Here is a 12,698-nt window from a genome sequence, read left to right on the forward strand (position 1 = left end):
TCACTGAGACATTGCCTTGAAAATCATGAATAAACATCAGAATGCCTTGCCGCGCATACATCATACATCACAGGCCGACGCTACCTAATGGAGGAGGACTCATCACCCTCCAACACATGAAAAAAGCCAGCAGAATTACCAAGCCCACCACACAGCCAGCCGCTCACTTCTAAAATGGACCGTCGAGGGAGGGGAAAGGCGTATTCCTCCACTAAAATGGCTCCCTGAGATAACCATCTCTCCGTGCCATTCGCCGCCAATGTGGAAAGGAATAAAAGAATAGGGATGATGACATTTCTGAGAATAATTAGAACACAATGCGCTTCCCTTACTAGCCTGCCATCATTCTCCTTGACTGCCCTCGCTAGGATCTGCTTCCTGTGTACGGCTGTTTTCCCGCACGTGTTGATTCGGCTCGTATTAGGAAGCACTTGCTATTGCAGACTGGCCATTTAACACGAGCGAGCACTTATTTCTGGGCTCGGTAGGGAATGAAATTGCGTTTAATCATAATGGCGGTCCGTTGCATGTCGGTAACCGTGGCGGTGGCTGAAATGTCGGCTCTGAATGGAGACAGATAAAAATGGACGCTTTGTTTACAATGGCTCGAAATAAAATGGCCAAGTGGTGGACGCTGAGCCTCAGATGTGTGAGGAAAAAAAATGACATGGTCACTGGCCAGTTAATAAATTAGGTGAATACACTGCAAAATATGCTTTTCTTAGAACTTTTGATTTGTTTCTAGTTTAAAAAAATTTTAAATCAAGAAGCAATTTCTAGACAAGCAGACAGGGGTGGACTGGGACAAAAATTCAGCCATGGCACTGTAGCCACATCAGCCCACATTACCACACCGACACAGCCCCACCCACTGACATGCGCATTAACTATTTATTTTGGTGTACAGATGGTGAAATAATATGACATTCTTGCCAGATTTTGATTACATCCGGGTAACCACGGATTGGATCGGCCCATCTTGAAATTAGGCGGCAGTCGCCGATTGGGCCAAATGTTTAACATTTATTATTATTATTATTATTATTATTATTATTATTATTATTATTATTATTATTATTATCATCATCATCATAATATCACATCTAGCAAGAGATAAAAGCTGCTATAAACAATAAAAACAATACATATTAAAAAAAAAAAAAAACTGACTGGCCCACATTTAAAAATTGGTCCAGCCCTTCCGGCATTTGCCAGAATTGCCAGATGGCCAGTCCGCTCCTGCAAGCTGAACATCTTGTCAGTGTTGGGGAAAGTTACTTTTGAAAGTAGTGCATTAAAATATTGAGTTACTCCACCCTAAAAAAGTAACTAATTGTGCTACACCATAAAAAATGGCCGTGATTTTAACAGGAAAAAAAAAAAACTGTAAAAATGCTACAGTACAAATCTGTTACCTGCTTAACGGCATGTTTCCCTAACATATACGGCGAATAACCGTAAATTGTCTTTCCCAGAATTCCCTGCGTGGCACATAACTTTTTATGCATTTTGTTGACATTAATATGGATCTTTTTAGTTTTTTTCCCGTCGGTTATGTACATTAGAGATTTATGTTACATCTAATGTTGATAAACAATGTTTATTTCATGACTTTATTTTATGCGTGTTACCATACTGGTGTTTAGTAACTGTGTGAATAACACTGAGCACCTTCTAAATGCCGATACTCTTTTCTGCTTGTGGGAAAAGTTGATTGTGATGAGCATTGGCTCGTTATGTAACGTCCTCATCACCACCTGCATGTGGGTGTACTTACGTGTCTAATTTTGTAACAAAAAATGTGTAGACGCTGGTCATTCAAAATACAGACATATTACCTCTATAAATTAATAAAATACGGTAGTTTATCGTAAAAACAAGAAATAACTTTAACGGTTTGTACCGTGTTTTTAACAGTACTGGCAACCACAGCTGCCATTTTTTTACCATAATTTTTACGGATGTATTTTTTTCAGTAGTTACTTTTTAAGGACAGTAATGCGTTAAATACTTTTAAGTTACTTTTGGATTACTTTTCCATACCTTGCTGAGGTTTGATTTTTCTCAGAACTTGCAGGTATTTTTTTTACCCATTTTATAGAGAAGCTCTGCATTTAACAACCATCTTTATAACCTACACCTTCATTTACCTTAAAAAAAAGTAAGATAAAATTATATTCAGTTAAGAGCCCAGAGCTAAACATGCTCTATGTACAGATTAATGAAAGCATGTAATGTGTTTGTTACTTTTGTATGTTTTGTGTTATTAGTTAGGTAAAATCACTGTCCATTGAGATAAAAGGCAATATCATACACCCGGCGCAATGCGGCACAAGACGTGACAAATTTGTTTGCTAGTTTCAGCTCGACGTAAGGGTCATTTTGATGTTTTGAAGCACGCTGTTTAAATAGCAAATGCATTTGCGCTCATATGTGCTCCCATAGGCGTTCTGGTCTAAAAAAGGAGATGCTTATGGCGCACTGCTAATTTGAGGATCTATAATAGACTGGTCAATAGACCAGCAGAGAGGAGGTCTCAAGTCTGGTTCTTCAAAGTCGAAACCAGTCGAACCAGTTCATTAAATTAAACGGAGTTGTCACAAAAAGGTTTGCGCCTTCATTAAGTACTTACAGACTGCATACCCCCTCTGACTCGAAATAAATCAATATCCTGAGTTATTCAGCTACTAGAACAGTACAGACTCATCTGCTGTGAAAAAAAAAAAAACATGATAATGATGATGAGTGTGAGCTGACTGTCTGTTCCCTCGCAGCACGCTCTCCCATTAAGTGTGTGATTCAACTTCACTAAAGTAATTTTTATTCCAAAATATATTTAGTAAATGCCAATTAAGCAAGGTAAAAAGTAAATTGTGTCACTTTTTTTTAATTAACTCAAATAATATTTAGGGATGGGCGATACCACAATTTTTTAATTCGATACAATACCGATATTTTTTGTTAAATTTTTTTCAGATATCGATACCACATTTTATTTAAAATGATAATGTAACTTTTCTAAATAATGTTAATATTAAAAAAAATCATTACATGTAAATATACATACATGCACACACAACCATACTGCATATACACACTGCATACACAAATACATACTGTATGTACACACTGCACAGATACACACAAACACACACTTATATTTATTTACCTAATGTTAATAAGAGAGAGCTGATTTATTATTCTGATGTATAATTGTATTTATTTATTTATTTTAATTTGTAATTAATTAATATTATTATACTATATATTATAGTACTATACTATTATTTGCTGTATTTACTATATATATATATATATACATAGTAAATTAAAAATAAGTAATATTATATAAATATATACACACACACACACACACACACACACACACACACACACACACACACACACACACACACACACACACACACACACACACACACACACACACACACACACACACACATATATATATATATATATATATATATATATATATATATATAATATTACTTATTTTTAATGCGTATAAGTACTGCGTTATATTATTTGTTACTTGGGAAAAGTAATATTATTACATTACGCGTATAATGACACTCAGGTCTCATTATGATCATGTTGTAACTCTTCCTATAACCATATCAATCATGTCCATTACACATGCAGTGTGGGATGAGCAACACAAGTTTAATAGTTAAGATTGGGGTTTACAACAAGCCCCTCTTGTGTAGTATGACTAATGATAACACCGTACCACATAATAATATCTTAACTTAATAATATATCAATATTTCATAATAGCTTTGCAGAACGCTAACAAAATATGAGTGATCCATGCATAATTTAGAAGCATTCAGCATAAAAACAGACAGCAATTAAAAAGCCAACCATGAGCACCATTTCCTCTTCCTCAAAGCATATGCGTGTCTGCAAAAGGCCTTAGGCTAGTTTATGTGGAAATATATACACTGTGAATCTCCGGGAATCTATTAACAGATGTTAATTGATGTATGCAGAGGTATGAGTGTATGTGTGTGTGTGTGATTGTGTGAGTACAAAGATGTATCCTACACCGAGCCAGGCATGAGAACAGGCTTGTGAAGCAGAGTGCAGTAATTTCTTTGATCATTTTTAATGGCAGTACTTTCATGTGGGTGTGTAGCTCACTTTTTCGCATACACGCACACACACACACACACACACACACACTCACTCGTACACACTGCACCCTGCAGGTGTCATTTTACACCCCCAGCTCTGGGATTAGTATGCGGCAGGCAATAAAAAAAGCTGGGCCATTGCATTGCACGGCGCACATCTCTACAAACCAACATCAATATCTTTTCAAAAGGATGCATCAGTTCACTGCCAACTGAGGAGGGAGACAAGGAGACAGACAGACAGGAAAGAACTGAATAATACACAAAACAGCAGGATGTTAAAAGTTAGTGTGATATAAATAAAACCTGAATATGAGACGAGCGCGAGATTGAAGTGGCAAGTTGCTGGAAATTTTGAGGGATCGCTTTTGTGCAGAGGCTCAGGAAGAAACCATTTATAGGGGTGTTCACTTTTTTGCAGATTTTTTTTTTCTTAAATATATAAAGAATAATGATATCTAATTATAATCCCATCACATGTAATAAATCTCACTACAGGTGAATGTTAACTAAAATGCAATGATTGTACATTGCATCTGGAAAGTATTCATAGCGCTTGACTTTTTTCACTTTTTTAATGGTACAGCCTTATTCCAAAATGGATTAAATTAATTTAGTTCCTCAACATTCTACACACAATATACCATAATGACAATGTAGAAGAATATTTTTTGAAATTGTTGCAAATATATAAAAATAAAAACCTATGAAATCACATGTACATTAGTATTCACAGACTTTGTTCAATAATTTGTTGATGCTCCTTTGGCAGCAATTACAGCCTCAAGTCTTTTTGAATATGATGCCACAAGCTTGGCACACCTGTCTTGGGGAATTTTTGGCTATTCCTCTTTGCAGTACCTCTCAAGCTCTATCAGGTTGGATAGGAAGTGACGATGTACAGCAATTTTCAGATCTCTCCAGAGATGTTCAATAGGATTTAGGTCTGGGCTCTGGCTGGGCCACTCATGGACATTGACCCAGTTGTTGTGAAGCCACTCCATTGATATTTTGGTGGTGTGTTTTTTGTCATTGTCCTGCTGGAAGATGAACCGTCACCACAGTCTGAGGTCAAGAGCACTCTGAAGCAGGTTTTCATTCAGGATGTCTCTGTACATTGCTGCATTCATTGCTTTGCCTCTATCCTGACTAGTCTTTCAGTTCCTGCTAGTGAAAAACACCCTCACAGCATGACGCTGCCACCACCACGCTTCACTGTAGGGATGGTATTAGTCTAGTGATCAGCGGTGTCTTGTTTTCTCCAAACGTAACGTCTGGCATTTACTCCAAAGAGTTTAATTTTAGACTCATCAGGCCAGAATATATTGCGATGTAGGAATTAGCAAAAATTCCCAAATACAGGTGTCCCAAGCTTGTGGCATCATATTCAAAAAGACTTGAAGGTGTAATTGCTGCAAAACGTGCATTAACAAAGTATTGAGCAGAGGCTGTGAATACTGATGCACGTGTGATTTTTTAGGGTTTTTGTTTTTAATAATTTTGCAACAATTTTTAGAAATCTTTTATCACATTGTCATTATGGGGTATTGTGTGTAAAATTTTGAGGAAACAGATTAAATAAAGCCTTTTGAAGGAATAAGGCTGTAACATAAAAAAATGTTGAAAAAGTGAAGCGCTACGAATACTTTCTGGATGCACTGTATGTATGTATGTATATATATACAAATATATATATACATGTATATATATATATATATATATATATATATATATATATATATATATATATATATATATATATGTGTGTGTGTATGTATGTATGTATGTATGCATGCATGTATGTATGTATGTATATACATACAAATTCTATATATATATATATATATATATATATATATATATATATATATATATATATATATATATATATATACATATATCCATATTTATATATGTATATATATATAAATATATAATAAGGAAAATCCTGGATCTGTTTCTTCTATTCTTTTTTATGTATTATAGAAGTAACCAATCGGGTTTCAGTATCGGTAGATACTCAAAATCAAAAAAACCTGATTAGGACATCCCTGATACAAAGCACCTTAATGAAGATATATTAAGGTAAAGGTTCTTTGGATGTTACAGGTCCTTATTGGAACCGTCAATGACAATAAAGAACCACTTAAACAGCACATGGCTTTCTTCCACTAAACACAATAGGAGTTAAAGGGATAGTGCATCTCATCATCAACTTGCTTATATTGTTCCAAAAATATTAGAACATTTGATACTGGTAATTATTTTTATTTTTTTTTTATTGATTTCCATTATGTGGACAAAAATTTAATGAAAGTCAAAACCAACAAAAATCACTTGGTCACCAACATTCTTCAATATATTTTTAGCGAAACAAGAAACGCGTGCAGGTTTAAATTACATGGTTATAAACTATACACATTTTGTCGAATGTATTTTTTTAATGTTGTTTGAATGGGGGTGAGTGGTTAGCACTTTCGCCTCACAGCAAGAAGGTCGCTGGTTTCAAGTCCCAGCTAGGCTAGTTTGTATTTCTGAGTTTGCAAGTTCTCCCATATGTCGGCGTGAGTTTCCTCCAGGTGCTCCGGTTTGCCCCACAGTCCAAAGACATGCAGTACAAGTGAATTGAATAAATAAATTAGCCATAGTATAGGAGTGTTTGTAAATGCGAGAGTGTATGGATGTTCCACAGAGCTCGATTGTGGCTGGAAGGTCACCCACTGTGTAAAACATATGCTGGAATAGTAGGCGGTTCATTCCGCTGTGGCCACCCCTGATAAACAAGGGACTAAGCCAAAGGAAAATAAACGAATGAATGGGGATGAATGTACAACTAAAGCTCCTGTTTTTTCTTAGTTAAGAGTGAATGGTGATGGAAGTGAATGGTGTCCATAGACCAAAACAGTCACAATTCTAATAAACAACATCTTAAAGTTCTGTATTATCCTCATACAAAGCTTTCCCGTGCCTATAAAAGACTTGAAATGTCATACAGTGTATGAGTCATACTGTCATAATGACTTAATGTTGCTTAATGAGCATCCCTCTGTTTCCACTGTATTTAATTGACAGCAGGAACACTTTTGAAAATGCTTAGAAAGAAAGGGAAGTCATGCAGGTTTCGAACAACATGAAGGTGAGTAAATTATGATGGAATTCGGATATTAGAGTGAGCTGTCTCTTTAAAAGCATACTGCAACAGCCTTGAAAATATAGCCTCCCGGCCTGCTTACAGAACAGCTTTTGCAGGAAGCTTCAATTACTGGATAACACAGCTTGAGTTTCCACACGTTACAAGAAACCATTCTATGAGTCTTGACGGAGAGTCCCAGTGCGGTCTTTCTCCCAGCAGCCCACTGCATGTAATCCTGGCGAACACCTAATGCAGCTACTAAAGAGCAGCTTTTATGACATGTAATCTGTAAAGCCTGTTTCATTTATTATTAAGAGCGATCTAACGGTCTGTTTCTCTTATTTGACCATCCACATCCAGTCTATATCATCTGAAGCTCAGTTTTATTTATATGTAGCCGTTATTTATATGCCCTTGCACAGATACTGTGGTAAAAGATAAGGGTTTGTCTGACTTGTAGAACAAAAGTACATTTAAATATAAAGATTATAGTAATGTTTAGGAAAGTTCTCAGGAACTGAGTTCTTTGGGAACTATGTGTGATGTCATGCACTGCAGTCTGTTAGAGCAATGATTGGTCTTGTCATGTTCACTCTGAGAAAGTTTGGTGTTTTAAAAAAAGTCAGCTTTTTTCCATCCTTGTGTCATACAAAACCAGTTAGAAATTCTTTATTCTGTCTTATTCTCTGCTTTAGACAACATTTTTAGTGTGGTGTAGGGCTGGGCCGCAGTGAGGCTTCTTTTCAGCCCTGGAGTGTCAAGTCTTAAACCGGCTCACTTCAGTTCACGACTGACTATATTAAAATAACGTCATTTCCAATTCAGTACTTCACTGTGAAGGTTTATTTGAACAGTTAACATAATGTAACGTTTAACAGGATCAGTATGTATTTTCTGTAAGAATTAGTGCTCATCAATATCCAAGCCTTGAAGTGAAAAAAATATTAAATAAATAGAAATATATATTAAGCTATATGTAAAAAACTTTGTGGCGCAGTAGGTAGTGCTGTCACCTCACAGCAAGAAGGTCGCTGGGTTGCTGGTTCGAACCTCGGCTCAGATGGCATTTCTGTGAGGAGTTTGCATGTTCTCCCTGTGTTCGCGTGGGTTTCCTACATGTGCTCCGGTTTTCCCCACAGTCCAAAGACATGTGGTACAGGTGAATTGGGTAGGCTAAATTGTCCGTAGTGTGTGTGTGTAGATGTTTCCCAGATATAGGTTGCAGCTGGAAGGGCATCCGCTGCGTAAAAACCTGCTGGATAAGTTGGCGGTTCATTCCACTGTGGAATGTGCAATCAACGAAGATTGGCCACCAGGGTGCTCAAATTTAGCCATGAAACCTCCAACACTACATTGGCCATTGTTTCAGTTTCATTCTCCACCCCCTGTACATATAAAGTTTTAAACAATTTAAAAACAGGCCAAAATTATTAGCTTCCTTTTTTTTACTTGTTCATCTAATTAATCCAGCTATTTTTAAACTGCAATTTAAGCCGAATACTAGAATCTCGCAAAATAACTAAAAAAAACATTGTCAAGTCAGTGCATATAAACTCAGTGTACGTCAATGGCAAGTTTCATTATAAAAGCTTCCAAGGAACCTTGGAGAAAACTAAAGTTGTGTGGACTCATTGTAGTGATGAACTGTCCCTCCACTAAAACAGCAAGTTTGAAGTACCATCTTCAGGCCAAACATATTTTTGCAGATGTTAGCAAATATGCCAGTGCCGAGACAGTGTCAAACAGCCGTGCTTGCCAAAGAATACAGGATGAGTTCAGCAACGCAAACCTGTCAACTAAAAAACAACTGCAAAGCTAACTGACTCCACCTCTAAATCAACACCCATAGACTGCAGACTCATTAACCTTTGTTCAGGACTGAACTAGTTAACACCAAATCAGATTTTTGATGGAAGAATAAGTGAGCTGTACTGATCATACTGTAAAACATCTGAAATGTTGTTTTGGTCATTCTAAAATGCCTTGACCATTTCAAAGATAGTGTTATGTTATTAATTACCTCAAGAACTGTCAAGAGTGTCTGTGCTGTGAGTCTTATGCCTTCTAAGGTGCAAGTTATTATAAAGAAAAGTTATAAAGTTGTAAAGAAAGTTATAAATAAAGGAAAGTTTCACGCAGCTTCTCCTACTGCAGCAAATTACGTTTATACTGATGATATTTGGCGCCAGTAAATCAGGAAGGGACGATTTTGCTCTCTTTGACTTTGAAACGCTGCTTTATTCGCACATCTTTTATGTGATATTGCAGTTTTGAATAAAGTTAATTCACATTTTTGGATGGAAACATAGGTGGTGACAAGAGCTGCATGATTCTGGCTAAAATGTGAATCACGATTTTTTTTGCTTAATATCAAGATCATGATTCTTTCTTACGATTCTTTAGATTTAAAATAAAGATTAATATGAGTGGGCTATTATTATTGTTAATTCTTAAACATATCAGCACCTTGGTATTATAAGGCTCTATCTTATAATATGTGTAGGCCTACTGTTGCTTAAAATGCTACATTTTGTTGTCTGGCAGCCCTACTAATGACAACTGTCATCAGCACTTATTCACTTTATAGACAAGTTAAAAATAATAAATAATCCGCTTGATAATTTGTGACGTATGGAATACTGTTTCCGGGTTCTACTCATTTGAATTGAGAAATTATTTGTTTATGGCCACTTTTTAATCCTATCACACATTAAAACGAGTTTTATATCACATTGTGGTGTACACAGCAGTCTCTGAACAATTTCTAAAAAATTAAAGATGCAATAGGTGATCTGCCAAAATGCTAACCGCTTAGCATATTATCTTTGGATGGTGGGGAGGGACTGTGATTCAAAGCCACACCCCCTGAAATCGCAAGCGCGCATAATGCATCACAACAGCAGACAGACAACCCACTAGTTCATGTCATTCGCCAGTTAGTTAGTGCCAGCGCCATGCAGGAATTACATTAATTACTTTGCCACACTTAAATGCTGTTTCAGAACGAATATTCAGAGTAGCATGGTAAACAGTATAGGAAGGCTGTCATTGTTCAAAAATGACCCAATGTGAATATAAAAGCAACTTCAGCTCAATAAAGCAGTTAGGCGGAATAGCGCTATTTACTGATGTTTTGTTGTTAAACTGAATATAAATCTACATTATCGATGCTGTAAAAGAACCTTATGGAACGGAAAATAATCACATCAATCTTACACCGGGAGATTTCAGTGGCTGAACAACACGTCTGTGCATATAAGTCATTCATAACACAACACAGTCTAACATAAGCTTAGCCTGACTAAAATAGTTTTAAAACAGAACATAACCTCTCTTACAGTAATACTTCAGCCATAGTGTCGTTCTTCCTCCAGCGTGCTAAAGTACCTCCAATATTGATTCAGGTTTTTAAAAGTTTCAATTCAGCCTTTGATTTCTCCCGGTCCGTCTCGTGACCACGCGGCGCTTGCAGGCGGGCATGCGCGATTGGCAGATCTGCGTGAACAGATGCGCAGAAGTCCGAATCTACATATGCTGACAGACAATCTGACCAGCTTATCGGAATTATGGGAGATGTCGGTCCGACAAGATTTAATTGGATGAACATTTTTTTTTGTTTTATGCTTTACCCAGAATCTAAAAATACAAATAAACACATTTACATCATTTACTGTAATCATAACTATTGGACTGTGAAGAGACTTTCAACCAGCACAACAAAAAATGTTTCTGAAGACAATCACCTACTGCACCTTTAATCACTTTTAGGCCATCTGATATTAGGCATGGATATATACATTGCAATCGTGATTTTCGAAAGTATTACATTGCTTTGTGAACATTTATTATTACCATTTGTCGAGTCTCCCCATACCGCTTGATAGAGATTAGACCCGTAAGATGCTTCGCGTGATGTCACACCTAACAAGCAGATAAAAAGAACAAGATAAAAAAAACAGAGGATCTGTTTCCTTAAACTACATAGTATTGCACTTCTTTATTTCAATACTGTACATTTACAGTTAGATCTGTAGGTTGCAATGTCGCCAACTTTCATTGCCAATCTTAAGCCAATTGTAATGGTTCGTTTTGGTTCAATTTGAAATTTCCCTAACCAACGCAGAGCCCGGGGATCGGAGTCAGTGCTCCGACTCGGCCCCCCCTGATCCAGATTACATTTTTATTTTGCAATTAATCTAGATTTATCAAAGCTCATGACTGTGATTAATGCGATACCATATGCACCCCTAATATACTTGATTAGTTATTGAAAAGTGCCCTTTTTATGTATCTTATTTGCATTTTACAGAAATCTGATGTTTTTCATATGATTTGGAATAAATGTTGCAACACAGAGTGATTTTTTTAATCAGAAATTCAATTTCTGCATTTTATAATAAAGATTTTAAACTTAATGAAGACCTCTGACTGTAGCGCTAGGAACATCCTACTGCTTGATCTAACAGCTTTGGTCAAACCATCATCCCAAATTTCGATGAATATTAACAGGCCTTTTGCCAGAACACTATCGATTAGCTTCTGTGTGTGAAGAAGGCTTACGCTGAGTAGAGCAAGACCACCAGTGGTTTTGTTTGAGTCTGTCAAAGCAAGTAGGGAGTTCAAGGTGTGATGTGGCCTCTTTAGACGGGTGTATGTGTGCTTTTAAGGATCTATAGCAGGACTTAGAGACCATCTACAGGAAGAAAGGACCTGGGTCCTGCCATGGATTTAGTGTCTGTCTGTGGCATCCTGCTGAATGCTGCTGCAGAGCTCACACAAGGAGGACTGCTGGGCCTGACAGCGCAAACAGCGTCCATCTCTCCATAAAGCAGGCCTGCAGCACTTCTAATCTGTCTCACACACACACATACATTAAGGATTCCAGCATGCACCAGACTTCAACCCACATCCCTCCAGCATTCATCAGACTTTTAGCCAAAACAAATTAACAAAGCAGGAAACTGCAAAGCACCACTCAATACACGCATATTAAACTGACAATCAGCCCAATAGCTCAAACAACTTATCCATCATCCTTCAGAACTCCCCGGTGAATACGTCAGCCTTATGAAGGCAAAGAAACGTGTGTGCATGATGTGTCGAGGCGACTTCTGGGTAAAAGCAAGACCCCTTTAATGTAGCCTTGTGAGGTGAATGCACTACAGATGTACATGCAAGTTTGATGGGCTGATGCGAATGAGGCCAGGGTTTTGCACGGGTCTCCTTTAGTGGGCCGAAACCCAGAGAAACACAGCTGGGAAGCAGCTGGAGCCAGTTGTATGGCAGGGGTGCCCATCGCTCAATGTAACCAGAGAGTTTGGGAACAGATTAATAGATGCTCAGAGGTTAAGTAAACATAATCTGATAGAACTCTGGCTGCATTTAAGGCTGTTCGCTTTGCTTTGCTG

At 37.2% G+C, this 12,698-nt stretch overlaps 1 protein-coding gene across 16 annotated transcripts in view; it reads right to left on the minus strand.

The window, feature by feature from the left end:
• The window catches only part of pmfbp1 (polyamine modulated factor 1 binding protein 1), a 326,759-nt gene that overhangs the window by 287,526 nt on the left and 26,535 nt on the right, over positions 1-12,698 (minus strand). For 7 of the 16 annotated variants that reach the window (XR_015496468.1, XR_015496470.1, XM_087262206.1 and 4 more), the window contains exon 2: positions 11,143-11,211. The exons of the other annotated variants lie outside the window; for them this stretch is intronic. Coding sequence is in view for 4 of the 7 variants with exons in the window: in XM_087262206.1 (XP_087118332.1) it covers positions 11,143-11,145 (3 nt within the window). In the remaining 3 variants the exon portion in view is untranslated. The remainder of the gene's footprint in view (positions 1-11,142; positions 11,212-12,698) is intronic. 16 annotated transcript variants of the gene reach the window in all.

The sequence above is a fragment of the Danio rerio genome, chromosome 7 (genome assembly GCF_052040795.2).
Source record: "Danio rerio strain M-AB ecotype USA chromosome 7, GRCz13ab, whole genome shotgun sequence".
In the NCBI taxonomy this organism is placed as follows: Eukaryota; Metazoa; Chordata; class Actinopteri; order Cypriniformes; family Danionidae; genus Danio; species Danio rerio.